This window comes from Aedes aegypti, chromosome 2 (assembly GCF_002204515.2).
Source record: "Aedes aegypti strain LVP_AGWG chromosome 2, AaegL5.0 Primary Assembly, whole genome shotgun sequence".
Lineage (NCBI taxonomy): Eukaryota > Metazoa > Arthropoda > Insecta > Diptera > Culicidae > Aedes > Aedes aegypti.
The window spans coordinates 41274389-41289705 of record NC_035108.1 but is presented as its reverse complement, the minus strand read 5'-3'; the positions used below and the strand labels follow the sequence as shown (position 1 = coordinate 41289705).

At 36.8% G+C, this 15317-nt stretch overlaps 1 protein-coding gene across 2 annotated transcripts in view; it reads right to left on the bottom strand.

Annotated features, from left to right (window-relative positions):
* LOC5569846 (glutamate receptor 1) overlaps positions 1-15317 on the bottom strand; it is a 659974-nt gene that overhangs the window by 249993 nt on the left and 394664 nt on the right. For both annotated transcript variants that reach the window (XM_021840615.1, XM_021840616.1), the window contains exon 3: positions 1587-1844. In XM_021840615.1, coding sequence (XP_021696307.1) covers positions 1587-1844 — 258 coding nt within the window. The remainder of the gene's footprint in view (positions 1-1586; positions 1845-15317) is intronic.

Sequence of the window (15317 nt, the reverse complement as noted above, 5' to 3'; positions counted from 1 at the left end):
CTTGAGATCTGCGAAACAATTGTTTCATACTGACTAGCGCCGCCTAGTGGCCAAATCCCGAGTTTTTTTTTTTTGGCTAAAATAATGATAGCCCTTAAGCTACTGAACAATTTTGCCGAAGACGTCATCTTTCTAAGTGGTCAGACTGCTGGGATATTCGCAAAACCAAGGGTGTTGTACAAAGTACAAGTACAAGTGGGGCGTATATTATTTTTCAACAGACTATGAATGGTTCATCACTGTGAGAGTGAGCATAAATTTTTATTCATAAATTATGTATGTATTACATATATTTTGTTTTACAAATCACTCCTTTCCTTTTACCTTTATTTTTGTTATTAAAACAAACTTTGAATGGTTCACTACCGGTGTCGACATTATTTTCTTCTACTCAGAAATTTTTCATGTCAGTTGAAAGTATCATATCTCACAAAAAATTGTTTATCATGCTCTAATCACTCATCAAAGTGACCCAACGATCCTCCCCATTAACAAACATCCCTCCCAGTAAGCTTTGTGGAGATGCAGAGGAAAACACGGTATGTAAATAGCAAAGGTTAAACACTAATATTCCTTCTCCAATTCCCATCTGACTGCAAGGACGTATCCGACGCCGTTATTGACCCTGTTTAAATAGAGGCGCTGAATTATGCACAGTGAAGAAGATTATGGCCAATCCCAGCCGAACTTGTTTCTTTGAAGTTGATTCTTTGTGCATCTTCACTGACTTCGGTCAATCACGAAATAGCAACCGTTGATATGTGTAGTCAGTCTAAGCTAAGCTAAGGTGAGCTAGTTGTGTTCAGATTCTTTATAACAAATTGTGTTATAATGGTGTTTTTAATGAAAAACAAATTTAAAACAGTCTTTGTTGTTATTACTAATACTGTTTGAATAGTATTATAGTTCTCTACATGGGCTAAGAGTATTATATTCAACTGGTCGAACACGTAACTAAAGCACTGGTAATCTGGCAACGCTGATCAGTGAATGAGAAAGAGAGAAGGTGGTGGTGAAATGCAGTGCCCCGAAAGGTGGCACACGTACAGATTCTCGCTAAATTTCATCAAAATAACATTATCTGCGATAAAATCATTGACGTAGTTTTGCTTTCTCCAGGCCATTCGCTGACGAGTCTGCTTTTTGCCTGCTCTTGTACGGTATTAGGTTAGCGGGAAGTCAGCGTGTAAAATATCAAAGTTCATCCGCGGAAAAACTAAAGCAAGAGCCATTTGCGAACGAAAATGCATTTTTGACAGGATGCTCGCAGGATGACAAACTCTATTAATAGGGAATAGTTCTATTTTTGCTGTAATTCAATTATTAATATTTACCGCTAAAACGCACTAGAAAAACAAGGAGTGCATTAGGGATGTTCGAAATTCAAAAACAGACTCTCGATTCTTGACAATAATAAAACTGAGTTTTTGTGGTACATTTAAACATATAAAAATATCATTTTTTTTTTTCGGTACTAATTTTGTTTTCCGTGTAAGTAACGGAAAAACAGGGAGATTGGTTTTTCAAACTATTTTAATTTTGAACCACCCTAATGTGCATTCCTTCCCCACTCAGAGCTAACTTACCGTCGTGCGAATCGTACATGTAGATGATCCGATCCCAGCCGTAGTAGCGCACGGTGTCGATGATGGCCTGGTAGTAGTCGGGCCGCATGCTGATGGCAAAGTCCAGAAAGCCCGACGACGGCGTCAGGACCTTTTCCGGGAACCAGGGCGTGACGAACGGCATCTGGAACGTGTTGCTGTACGAGTGCAGCGTGTCGAACGAATCCGGCGAGACGGCACCGAGCATGGCGAATACGCCGCGGGAAAATTGATTACATACTGCAAATGAGAAGAGGGAGAGAAAGAGCAGGAAGAAAATGAAAAACATGGCGACATGGCGATGGGATAAGTCAAGAAATCGGAAAATGAAATTAGTGCATCACATAGTGGATGCGGCGAAGGTTTACAGGACGAACGAGTTCGCAATACAGGGTTGTTTGTTTTTTGTTCGTACAGACATATGAATTATTTAATTTTGTTAAAAATTCAGTGTGCCATGTATTTACGTTAATAAAAAAAAAAACAAAATTTTTATAATGTTTGGAAATGGTAGGCTTTGGTAGAACTTTCGTGCAGTGAGCGGAGTATTTATCTAATTTTTGCGAAACCATCGATTGGCGGTTTACTTTTGTTTTTAGACAGAATTCTTAGCCTAATCCAGCAACCGTTAATTAAATAACTGTGCATCGCGTTGGTTCTATTGTTATGATCAGTCTCTGTTTAGCAATTATCAAATGTTCTATTATCATTACTCAAAGCCTTTGCTCATCAAACTAAATCAATTCATTTATGTCTGCATTCCTTCAATATTAATTGGTAGAGTTATTGCTGTAACTGCTTTATTTATAACATAAACTGAATATTAACTTGATCTTCAAAAAAGAGCCTAACATCCCTGTCAACCTGATGCGTGGAAAAATCGCCCTCAGGAATGGACTCGAAAACAAAATTCTCCCGAGTGACACGATGTCACAATGGAAGGAATGTTGCTTGATTTCGTAAACAAACTCCAGTATTAATGCGCGGAGCAAAATTGTTGATTCCGAGGCGGATAACGATGTTTTTGACAAATTAAATTATCTCCCTGCGAGTCGAGGGATAGCGATGCATAGCACCACATTTGGTACAGTGGAGTGGTGGTGTCACATGTCCCTATATTTGTTTGCTTGTGTTTATGTGAGAATGCGGTATTTCAATTAGTGAAAGCAGAGCATTCAGCTCTCTGCTCATAACCATATAGCATATAAGTGTGTTGCAAACGATGCAATGCAGCATTATTTGTAGATTTGAGTTTTGTGGCGTTGAAAATTTCGTTTTTAATGTGTTTGAAACTGTGAACGCAATTGGAAATCAAAAACTATTTTATTCCTGAAACTCCATTGGAAAAATGGTTAGTAAAGGACAGAGGGATATCCCTAGTACCGGTCACTTAATCTAATAAATTCATAATACAAGAAAATTACGAAATACGTAATCTTCTATCCTCTAAAAATGATTTCCCTTGAACTTCAAATATAGCTGAAATCTACAAAAAAGCAGCCCGATATACTATTCCCAGCCTTCATTCCAACCAAGGCACAAATTCAGTCAGATAACGTCACGTCATGTTTTCAAATCTGAGCCACTGAACCGTTCCCAGGCGAGCCCTTTACCTAACAATCATGTGGTATTCCCACGTCTCACTACGAAACGGTGGTGAAGCAAAGGTACTCGACTGCGGGACGCAACAGCTCTGAATGTGGGCCCTATCTTGCAGAGCATTGTAAACACCAATGATGTTAGGTGGTACATTTCGCGAGAAACATGACAAAAATTACATTTCATGCTTCACCAACAATAACACACAACAGTATGTATACCGACGACGAGACTTCAACGGAAGGTAACTCGGTGATATTGTGTGTACCGTAAGCCGGGGTAACGTCAAATCTTTTAGTTTTAGAGTTATTTCAAAATTAAAAAAAAAAAAAAAACGCTGAACAATGACATACTCATTGATGTAGACAATTTACCAAGCAAATACTGAAATTTTTACAATAGTTCCATTTTTTCTGATTTGTTTTTAATTTTAGTAAAATAGAATTTTCCATTCTTATATTATTTTCGGAAATCATGTATGAATATTCCGTAGTGTTATCCATAATCGTGCAACTCACTGAATCGAATAGTTTGAGAGTTTAAACATGAACGAAACTACATTTTTGCAAAAGTCCTATTTTGAAGCTCATGGGGAGTCTTGCTCATGCAAAAGTCCTATTTTGAAGCAAACGGGGTATTACGGTACCTATGTACGTTGTGCTGTACACGGAGAGCAAGATGTGTCTTTTCCGGTTCGTGCATTCAGAGATGAATAGAAGGAGAACGAGTTCGAGTTCCACTTTGATTTCCTTTTCAGCTACACATTTCTGCTTCAGTTTGGATGGAACAATCACAAGGCTTAATATTGAAATCCCTTAGGTGATGGTTGGTTTGTAGAATTGTGATTTTGAGAATTGGAGGCATAGAAAAAGTAAGTAGTCCGAGTGAAGGAGAAAGGTGTGCTTTTTTAGAAAAGAAAATCTCCATCACACAACCAGTTCAGAATCAATTCAGAGCTTTGGAATACGATGTAAACACTGATGGAGATGGCTGTTACGGTTGGTTTATTTGGGTATTTCTATCGATAACTGCGAATATACACAACGTAAGCTCTTACAATTTCCTACAATAAAGCATTCATGTTATTATAACCCATGTAATTAGAAAAAAAAGAGGTTCTTGGTTTACAATCTTTATATATACATCAATATTTAAGGTGCAGATGCATCGAAGCCAACTTCGAATTTTCAAGAGCATAAATCTAGAGAACCAGACCACCGTTTGAATTGAAAATAAACTCACTGACAACTCGTAGTGGTGATAAACCGATTAAATTTTTAGCGAATACGGTCGTCAGGTTCTCTAGATTTGTGCTCTTGATAATTCGAGGTTTAACTTCGATGCATATTCACCTTAAACAGTATTTAGAACAGGCTAATTCAACTGAACCTGCTTTTACAAAGTCTCTCTATACGTTCTTTGAATTAACATACCTAATTTTTTACGAAGCTCTGGTTCATATGATTAAATAGAAAATAAATTATTAGAATAATTCAACGGGCTTTTTTACGTCCAATAACTTTCTACCCGAGTAGCACACATGTTATAATTGAGGCAGAATAACTCCTATATGACCAGATCTGGTTATATAAGAGATATTCTGCCTCAATTATAACATGTGTGCTACTAGGGTAGTTTAGACGCCAATAGGTCTACGTGCAAAATAAGTAAAATGTTGATGGATTACACAGCGTAACAAAAATGACACTTTCGCGTGTCTCAAGGATCAAATTATGTGTCTCTAGTAGATTTTGGGTCGCTGAATCTGATGCCGTTCTCAGAAATGTTCCAGCACGTCACAATTTTTAGCTACAGGTCGCCAAAGTTGTATAAAACACTGGTTTTATTGATGTTAACATGAAATTTTAAGTATGATTTATCAAACTTTTTTGTTATATAATCTACCAAACATGCTTAATAGGACTTGAACTTTCAATTTAGATACAAATCAGTTGAAATTTTACGGTAAAATTTAGGTTAAATCTATTTTTTTCAACATGTTTGCAGTCTTCATATAAAATTCTTCGTTTCTCTTATATGGCATAATACAATACTTTTCTGAACCACCAAAAAATAACATTTTACCATCAAAAATATTATGAACTTCATTGATAATTATTGTTCTTTGCATAAAGTTTGAATTCTGTGACAAATTGAGTAAACAAATTGCCGTACAAGTTGGAAAACTTGCATGCAAATTGGCTGAAACAGCCAAATTTAGCATTTTCAACCGTCAATATCTCAAAAACTAGAGGTGCCATGATATTTCTGAAAACGGCAATGGACTCAGCAACCCTTAATTTAGTAAATAGCGGTATTTTGGTTCTTGAGACAAAACCGTGTTCCGCAGTGTTATTAATGAAGCAGTTGAAGTAAGTAACATTTTTACGAAGATTTTAGGCTAACCAAGCAGAATTTCAATGACCTTCACTGACATTTGCAGACCTTCTTGTAGCTTTGTGGACCATCTTGGACTTTGTGAACCATAGCAGTTCTCCAAAGATCTTCGACAATCCTTGCCAACTTTAATAGAGTTTGTGTACTTTCATGAACTTTTTCCCATGGATTTTCGCAAATCATCTCAGACTCGACTTAAATGTCTTCTCACGAACTATTGTCAACACTTGTCGATTTCTATGAACCCTTGAAGACTTTTGCAGATCTTCTTCGATATTTGCGGATCTTTGGAGATCTTCGCGGACCTTTACCATATTTTTGGGAATGTTTGCAGAGCATCACATGCTTTCACTGACCTTCTCTGATTTTGAAGATTCTTCTTGAACCTACACGAACTGCCGTGGAACATAACAGGTCTAAACATGCTTCTTAGTAATTCTTCAGAGATTTATCCTATTAGAGATTTATTATTATCAATGACTTCTTAAAACCATTCCAGGGGTTCCACCTTATTTGTTTCTAAATATTTCTCCACTAGAACTTCTAGAAACATCCCCCGAGATTCTCCCAAAATTTCTTTAGCAATGAGTCTACGGATTTCTCGACGAATTTTATAAGAAAATTCTCCAGAATTTCTGAAATAAATCGTACAATGTTTCCTTATGAATCTAACTAAGAAATCTTCTGAGAATCTCACAAAATTTGTGTTCGGAAACTGTTTTCAATGATTTTTGTTGAAAGGGAATTTACCTATGTTTTCAAAGACACATTTTATCACTCCTCTGGGCGTTTGATAAAAAATCACATTTCTCCTAGATTCCGAAAGGATTTCACAATGAAAAAAACTTTGGAGATTTCACCTTTAAATTCTTCCAAACTATTCTCCATGATTGCTTGGGATAAATTACTCCTGGTATTTTCCTACCGAACAGCTATCCGCAAAACCAAAGTTCCATGCTCCATAGCGCCACCTGGTGGTAAAATCTCGAATCGCTTGGCTCAAATAATCTAAGTCCTTTTGCTACTGATTAATTTTGCCGAGGGCACCATCTCTCCAAGCGGACAGGATCCTGAAATATGCGCAAAACAGTAGGCGTGCACACTAGCGCCGCCTGGTGGGCGTAATGCCGTGTCTGGATGACTACCGCATGTCAATCCTTGAGCTACTAGACAACTCTTCCAACAAGAGACCAACCTTCCAAACCGTCAGAATATAAAGATATCTCTAGCTGATTGGGCGGCTGTTTGAACACATCAGGAGTTAATCATCAATGTTAGCTTCCTTTTCTCGATCAGCCCAGATAGTCGCGTAGTGTCGGTAGCGGTTGTTTCAATTGGCTAAGAACTAACACTACGGACTGCCTGTTCCGGTGGTAAAAGTCCACCTTACAGGTGACCCCTAATTCATGCGGCTTCAAGCTTATCGTGCCTAAGAATGAATGGTTAGGGGGTCTAAATAAAACCTAACCGCAAACGGAGCATGTGGAGTACCAGGGCGCCCTTCCTGTGCTACCCGGAGCAATGGTGCAGGTGACCTTGTGCTTCTCCGAGATAATCGGCTGCCCTTCTTCAGTTTCGAGCTTGAGGCTTTATAAGGGTGGGGTTGTTTGTACGATACAATTTAGTTTTAATTTACACCTTTATGGTTTCGCATTGTGCGTTTTACACAGTGTATTTTGTGCTTCTCGCCTTTACGACTTTTAGGAGATACCGATCTGTTTTTTTCGCCAAAAGTTTAATCTTGCGTAGTTTGGGTAGTGGCTACAGTTAGGATAGCTTAGATCAATCTTCAGCATAAAATATCAGCAACGATTCATCTTTGTAGACTCATGCAAAATGGTACAGCTCAAGTGGCGTTAGTTCAAAACCCTTACTTTCGTAAGGGGAAATTTTATCTAGGAATCCTTGTGGACCCAGTATTTGCTACTATCAGAAACATGAATTGACAAACTCGCGTGTCAGGCCTCGTGCATGCGTGTTCGTAAATAGCGCTATCGTTGCTACACTCATTTCTTAGTTAATAACCAGAGATGTATGTGCTGTCACAATTGATATTTTTGTTAGTGACTTCAATAGGAAAGACTTCTTTTGTTTTATGGTGTATTTACTACATGATAAACCATCCCCAACGATGATTTCAAACGAGTTATCGTACACTACCTATGAAAAGGTTTTCTGCTGATTGTGAGCAGTGATGTTAATACTCATCATATCATCTGGAGCAGCTCAGATATCAATTTGAGAAGCTCCAGTCTGATGGAATGCTTAAGTAGTTCAAATATCTGATAACTTATTACAGAAAATCGCCCAACCTTCATGGTATCTGCTAGGGAAGATGTGTTAGACATAATGCTCTGCTCAAACAGAATCAGTCACGAGTTGACGAATAGGCATGTATCAGATGATGAATTATTATCTGATCATCGCAACATCTCTTTGAACACATGAATGTAAATTTGTAGACTTTGTATTTTTTATGCTCCACAAACTGGGGATTGGTTGTGACCGAATTCCATGGATTCTCACCATCCCTTGGAAGTCCTAGTGATTAGGATGTTTTCACTTCTGGCGAATTAGGACACAGTTGTCCTTGCTCCGTGTGATTGCTTGTCACTTTCCTTATAGCAAATTTTCCACACAACTCCTTTGACGGGAAGAGTGGACGTCTGGCTATTTGTAAAGAAACATGTTAGATAGTCAGGCTGCCTTTAAAGCTCTTGCTTCAATCCTTCCAGTGCTGGGAATGAATTGGCTAATGAACACGCTTGCAATGGAGCATTGTATGACTTCATTGGCCTTTAGGCAGCTATTCCAATTTCGAAGTGCTGGAAGAAGCTCCAGAAATCCTTGGGCGGCAACTCAGCACAAGCAATATTGGAATAATTTTGAGTCATGTCGTCAAACAAGTGGTGGCTAAATATTTAACAAATCTGTCGAAGCAGAATTGCAGTCTCTTGGTTACAATCTTGACTGGCCACTGCCTACTCAACTATCAAATGGCAAATATAAAGCATGCTGATACATGTGTTTGTGATAGATGTGATTCCGATTATGGAACTTCTTATCACCTGATGTGTAACTGTCCAGTTTTCGCGTAATTGCGATTCCAATTACTTATTAAGTGAAGCTGATTTTAGAAACCTGAATCTTCAGGATCTTCTGTAATCCTTAACCCGCTGTGGTAATGAGCTATAGGCTCTCTTTACGCTCATGCGCTCCCCGTTTTTAGGGCGCTGTTCGAACTCATTGTGCTACGCATGTCAACCCTTGAGCTACTGAACAACTCTTCCAACAAGAGACCAACCTTCCAAACCATCAGGATCTAGAGATATCATATGGTACAAAGTTTGCATTTTTATCCCTCAAGGTTCATGTAGTGCAAGCCAGAAAAATCCCCTACCGAGCAAGTTTTCAACTAAAAATATGATCCTCAACTCTTAAAGGTAAATCGTACTGAGCACTGAAACTTCGCATAAGACAGTACTGTGCTATTTCTAATTGCAAACGAGATATTCAACAACACCCCCAAATCGACAATGTTTCTAATAGGAGACCTGACTGTATATTAACTTTTCTGCCCCTGTTCAGATTTCCGAAAGAATCTTGTTCAGGATTCCGACAAAATCGTGTCACATCCCAAAGAATCGGGCAATACAAATTGCAAGAAAACAGAGCTTCCAAAGACCATGTACTTGTATAGGTGAAATGGTTGTTTTTATTGATGGAATAATGTGTTTGAACGAGAAAAGAATGGAAACTGGAGAGGTGTGTTTGTGCGACTTGGTATTTGCGCGGGTAGCAGCGGTATCTATTTTTAGAGGATTTTGAGATCATTCTTTTGACTAATGTGATATAGTGAAGTAGTGGAGTAATGTAGTGCGTGGGAAGTAAAAAAATAGAACCGGGCAGCAGATGCTCCGAATCCGACGGTTTTCCGGCGCGAGAAGATGGCTCGGAACACGACATTTGCGTATTAGGATGGTTAAGATTTTAAAAATAATTGAAAATCCGATCTTCCATATTTTCCTTACCATCCTTACTATAAAAAGTGTTCTGTGTATTTTTAGGCTTTCTGTACCTGCCACACGATATACGCATGCAGTGGCATAATAAGCTCTCAGTTAATAACTGTGGAAGTGCTCATAAGACCACTAAGCTGAGAAGCAGGCTTTGTCCCAGTGGGGACGTAACGCTAGAAAGAAGAAGGAGAAGGGTGATGATCTATAAGTGGCTCAATGACAATGTAGGTTTATATGGAAATTGCTATGGAGAAATTTTGAAAAATGTTTCAAACACGTTAGTACTGTAATGCGCTGCAAACATTTACAAAAATGCCAAACCAAATAAGCTAAAAAGAAATGTGTTTCTTCAGCAACATCCTTCATTAACACCTCTACCGGCAGCTTCATTTTGTACCGCAAAAAATATATTCAAATCATCGCGATTTTTTGTTTTTTGATATTTTTGCACCATTTTTTCACAAGTTCTCAAAAAACTCTTCTAGTTTAAGAATCCATGTCGATATTAATTATTGGTGATCTACCCAAGTAACCATAAGCACTAATAATAAGCCCTTAATCAGCATCATAGATGCGTACATGCATTATAATAGCACCACAAATGCTTACACACCTTATAACAGCACATTCGTTGCATAGAAACCCTATTACAGCATCATTAATGCTTCTAAGCCTGATGCATACAGGCATTAAATAAGCACTATATTGGCTTTATATTCGAATACAGGGCATGTTTAAATGCCATCCAGTGTTTTGACAGATATACCACGTGCTTTGTGTTTGCATATAGTGGTAAGAGGGAGTCAAACATAAATCTTCTCAATACTACAATTGCAGGTTTTATGACGGGGAAAAGTGATGGTTTAAATTGGTCACTTTTCTTTCCAATATTATTCATGTTATGTGGCCGTAGGAGCAAAGGAGCAGGACAACAACTCATTAATACGGGTGTCGCAGGTTCGAGACGCAAAATGAGGAATTTCATCATCATAAAAAGAGGATCAAAATGTGGCAATTGCAAGTCCTCAAAAGGATGAAAACTACCAAAACGAATATGTCTGATACGGAGAAGTATCATTTTATTACATTTTTTGCATACTATTAGAGGTTTCCGTTTTCATTCATTCATTTATTTACCTCGTGTACCAGTTGCTTGGCTGCATACGCGAAAGCTCTCTGGCTGCGTACGCGAAAGCACAAAATATTCGCCTAAAAACCTGGCGAAAACAACTGACGTTTCTCACGTGGTCTTATATCAGCATTAGTGGTGCAGAGAAGCACGGTTATATCTTGGCACTATAATGGCACGCTATTTCGCCTTTTCTGGCATTATAATAGCATTATATGCGTACATAAAACTGACATGCATCAAATGATTACCCTATATGCGCATATAATGCTGTTATCGTGCCGCATTATCGTGCTTACTGGTTACTTGGGTAGTTTTGAAGATATTCTAATGTTCCTTGGGGGACCGACATACTCCATACAAAATGTCTTTAGCGGCTATTTTGAATTTGGTAAATTAATCAAAAAATAAATAAAATGTGGGCAATATATTGTCAGGTAATGAGGAGGTACTCTGAAAATATCATGCAAATCGGTTCAGTATTCTTGGAGAAATATAAAAATTACGGTATGAGGTTTTTTTTAACTTTTCAAGATCTTTATTTGGTCAGCCAGAAACATAAATGCTCATTACTCAAAGACGGTTCCACCAAATTGCTTCATTTTTTCACAACATACTCTCATTAATGTATTGTTCCAAGGAGCGAATATCCGAATGCGATAAAATTCTGTAGCCTAAGATATTCTTATGGGTTATGGCTATGCGTCGGTCCCCAAGGAATTTTGGAATATCTCCGGTTCGTGATGAACAATAATCAATATCGACACATATACTAAAACTAGAAGAATTTTTGAGAGCTTGTGAAAAACTGGTGCAAAAATACCAAGAAACAAAAAAGTTATAGCGTTTTGAATATTATTTTTTGGGTAAAAAATGAAGATGCCGGTAGAGGGGTTAAGGTTTGAAGAATGAATTTTCACTATGGGATGATAATTATTGGCAAACCTTAAGGTTGTACTTTCTGTACGAGTGTTGAATATTTTTCGAAATTTCTCCTTACTAGAAAGCTGAAAATTTCACATAACACTATTTTTATGGTAAGGATCCCAAGTAACAATTACAGTGCTTTTTGATCTTAGATGCTATTTATGAAGGTTTCATTGGATATATATTCATTCCTAACAGATTTAATAAAGCATTGCAAAGTGCTAAACGTTTTTTTTAGTAAAACCCACTTTAAAATGCTTAGTAGATATCTATAAGAGCTCCCGTTAAAACTTATTTGCTAGCCACATTTGTTGATAATAAAGAGTATTTTGAAGGAGCTGTGTAGTGTCTTTTAAAACCTATACTTAAAACCTCATCTTGCTTGTCTCATAAAGGCATACCGTCAAACGGGGTAACTTGCAACAATTTTTAACTTCAAAGCTATATGGATGAAAACTTTGAGGATTCCGATGAGACAAAAACCATCTAGTATCCTAATCGCCACGTGAAGAATACCACGCGATATAAATTTTATTAGAATTTGGATTCCTGGGATCAGGAGAGACGAAAAATATACATTTTTCATGCTACCCCTGATGTGGGGTAACATGCAACACACATTGCACCTGAAGTACACTATTGTAAACTTAACCAATATCGTGTTATTACGATCATCTAATAATTTTCTGCAATAAAAGTATGACGATAATTAGAAACAGCTACTGTATTCTTAGAAAAATAATTATTATTGATTGAATTATGAGTATTAAACCAAATCGATTGGAAACTTCATTAGTATTGCATAGGATGTTCACACGGGGAAATTTTAGCGTATTATAAGTCTTGACAGTAATGGGAAAGCCATTAAAACGATTTAATGCAACTTTTCTACAAATACAATTGTAATTTATGTTATGCGTCACATATCTTATTGCTTATACAAATTCAAATCAAAACGACGTACCTCATATTGATATTTATGTTTTAAAATGGTCTCTGTTGGTGTTCTAAAACAACTTTTATCATACTTCATGCAGAAAGTTCCTAATGGCAGATCTGCAAGTTAGTTTTTATACAGATTTTCAGTTTTTTCATGAATAAAATAAATCTAATTCTAATAATAATGCGATTCATGTAAATTTTCAATATTTAGTACAAAACGTGTATTGAATTAATTGCGGTACAAAAATTTTAATGTTACTTAACAAATTTATGTTCAATTTTGCTTTTTCATGTGTTTTCGATAATACGTCGCAAGAAATATCGAACAATTGAGATCAAAATAGCTGTTGCAAGTTACCCCTCAAGGGTAGTCAAAAACTTTTTTGAATTTTTATACTGTTTTAGCATCAAATTATCAAAACTTTTATATTGTCAATAAGTACACTACTAAGTATTGTAACTGTTAGCGAATGCCTTGAATTACATATTTCTACCGTTTTTGTGGTACGAGGAACGTTTTTCAGTATAAATTTCATGCAATCCAACGTTTAATATGCTTTTCACCTCCAGTAAACAAAGCAATAAACAAACAATACCCAAACCTTTGCCAAAATCTTCTGTTGTATACCTGAGGTCAATAAATGGCGGAATAAATCATAAATATTTAACTCAATGCTGAACGAAACGACAATTCGGTTACATGTTGAAGTGTTGCAAGTTTCACCCCTGTTGCAAGTTACCCCGTTTGACGGTATGTAAAACTTCTAAGACTGCACTAAGTCATGTTAAAGCCTTCTTAAATCTCAACTGTCTGATGCATGTTATTGGAATGCAGTCAGCGTGCAATTATCAATATCATTATGTTGATACTGATAATCATGTAGTAAATTATGAGTCAATCAGAACGCAAACATAGAAATGGCAAATATTCCTCTCGTAGAATTATCTGACTACCGTATTTAGCATATTTTCCCATGCTTGCCTTAACTTCCCGTTTTACTAGGACAACTATGCTGCACACAACAGCTGAGCTACACTAAAAACAGCATTCTTTATTTAGGCACTTTTTACTTACCGTTTTCTGCATAAGTACAACTGATCATCCACGACGAGCTTTATAATAACAATCCATTCCAATAAACACGTAGTTAGATACATAACGGCACGAATTTTGTAAATTGAATTGCATCACAAAATCGAATCTAGCTTTCCTGAGTGCATTAAGATCAAACCAAGGCTCCCAAAAATACTAGTAGTCTTTGTGCAGAACAATTGATATAATTTAAGAATATGTTAGTCAGTGAAGGATTTAGCGCATGGATTCTTAAGATCAAAAACGCTTATGAATAATAACATTGCTCGAAATAACCACCAATTAATCCATCCCTGACAAGACCAGCAAGTTTTAACTGGATGGGATCTATTTTTATTGTCGTCGTTTCGGATTGATAATGCGGGGGAAATTTCGACATATGATTGAGATGAGCATGATATCATTCTGAAAATGGAACGGAGTAAAATAATAGATAGCGAATTACGATATCGTAATAGTGGCGCGTTGCTGTAAATCGAAAAATTTCATATAAATTTTTATTGGCAGAATTTTTACGCGATCGTAAGGAAGTTTTCTGCCATGCAAAAAATTATTATTTTAATTGATTATAATGAGTCGACAGACATCATGATGATTTCAATATTACAAATGGTTATGGTTTATGAAAAAACATTTTCGTTGATGTTTGTTCAATTGTAAGCTCTTAACATTGGTTTTATTGCATGTATTAGGATATCGTAAAAGATTCAATACCGCTAGATGAGCTCAATAAGGCTTAACAATAGCTTTTATAAATGTTTCATAGGATACTACAAGGGTAGATGTATTCATACGATACAAAACTCAGATGATTTGAAACGGTTTTAAGGTACAGTCTTAACAACCTTCTGTAGTGTGGGCCTTTTCGGGCTTAACGAAGTTTTATCAATGGTTGATTAAGGTTATTAAGACTAAGAAGTTCTAAAATGAGTTTTAATGATATGGTGGTAACAACAGCTCGTAGTAAATGAAAAAAAAAAAACTAAAAATGTTACTTTGGATGGTGAGGAAGATATGAGAGATTGTATTTTCAAACATTTTTAAAATCTGAATTGCCCTAGTGAGAATTCAGTCTATTCAAATAATAGGAAACGGAAGCAATTTCAGAGATAGTGATGTAAATACAAAAAAAAAACGAGGATTACGTAAAGGCCCAAACGCAATGATAGTGGAACGGCAACGGAAAGCGGAACCGGTTCGCCAGCATGAACTACAACAAGCTTGTCGACTCAGTGTTGAATCAATTTCATTCGTTGTCAGCTCAGTCGAGATGGTGTGATTCATGCTGGCGAACCGGTTCCGCATACCGTTGCCGTTCCACTTTCATTGCGTTCGGGCCTTAAAACTTAAAGTTGGAGTGTTTAAACAAATTTGGCCGAAATATCTGATGAAAAGCGGGCGAGAAAGAAATTAATTAAGATTTGGTCGAGAAGTTTCACTAGTTAGAAAACTGCTTTGTTAAAATGTGAAGTATGCATGCTAGTGGAAATTAGAACTGCTTTTTGCAATGTTTTTTTTTTTTTTTTTTTATTTCGAATAACGCCAAACAGTGATTGCGAAGATGATTACTACAACAAAAGGACTGCTTCATTAATATTTGATATGCA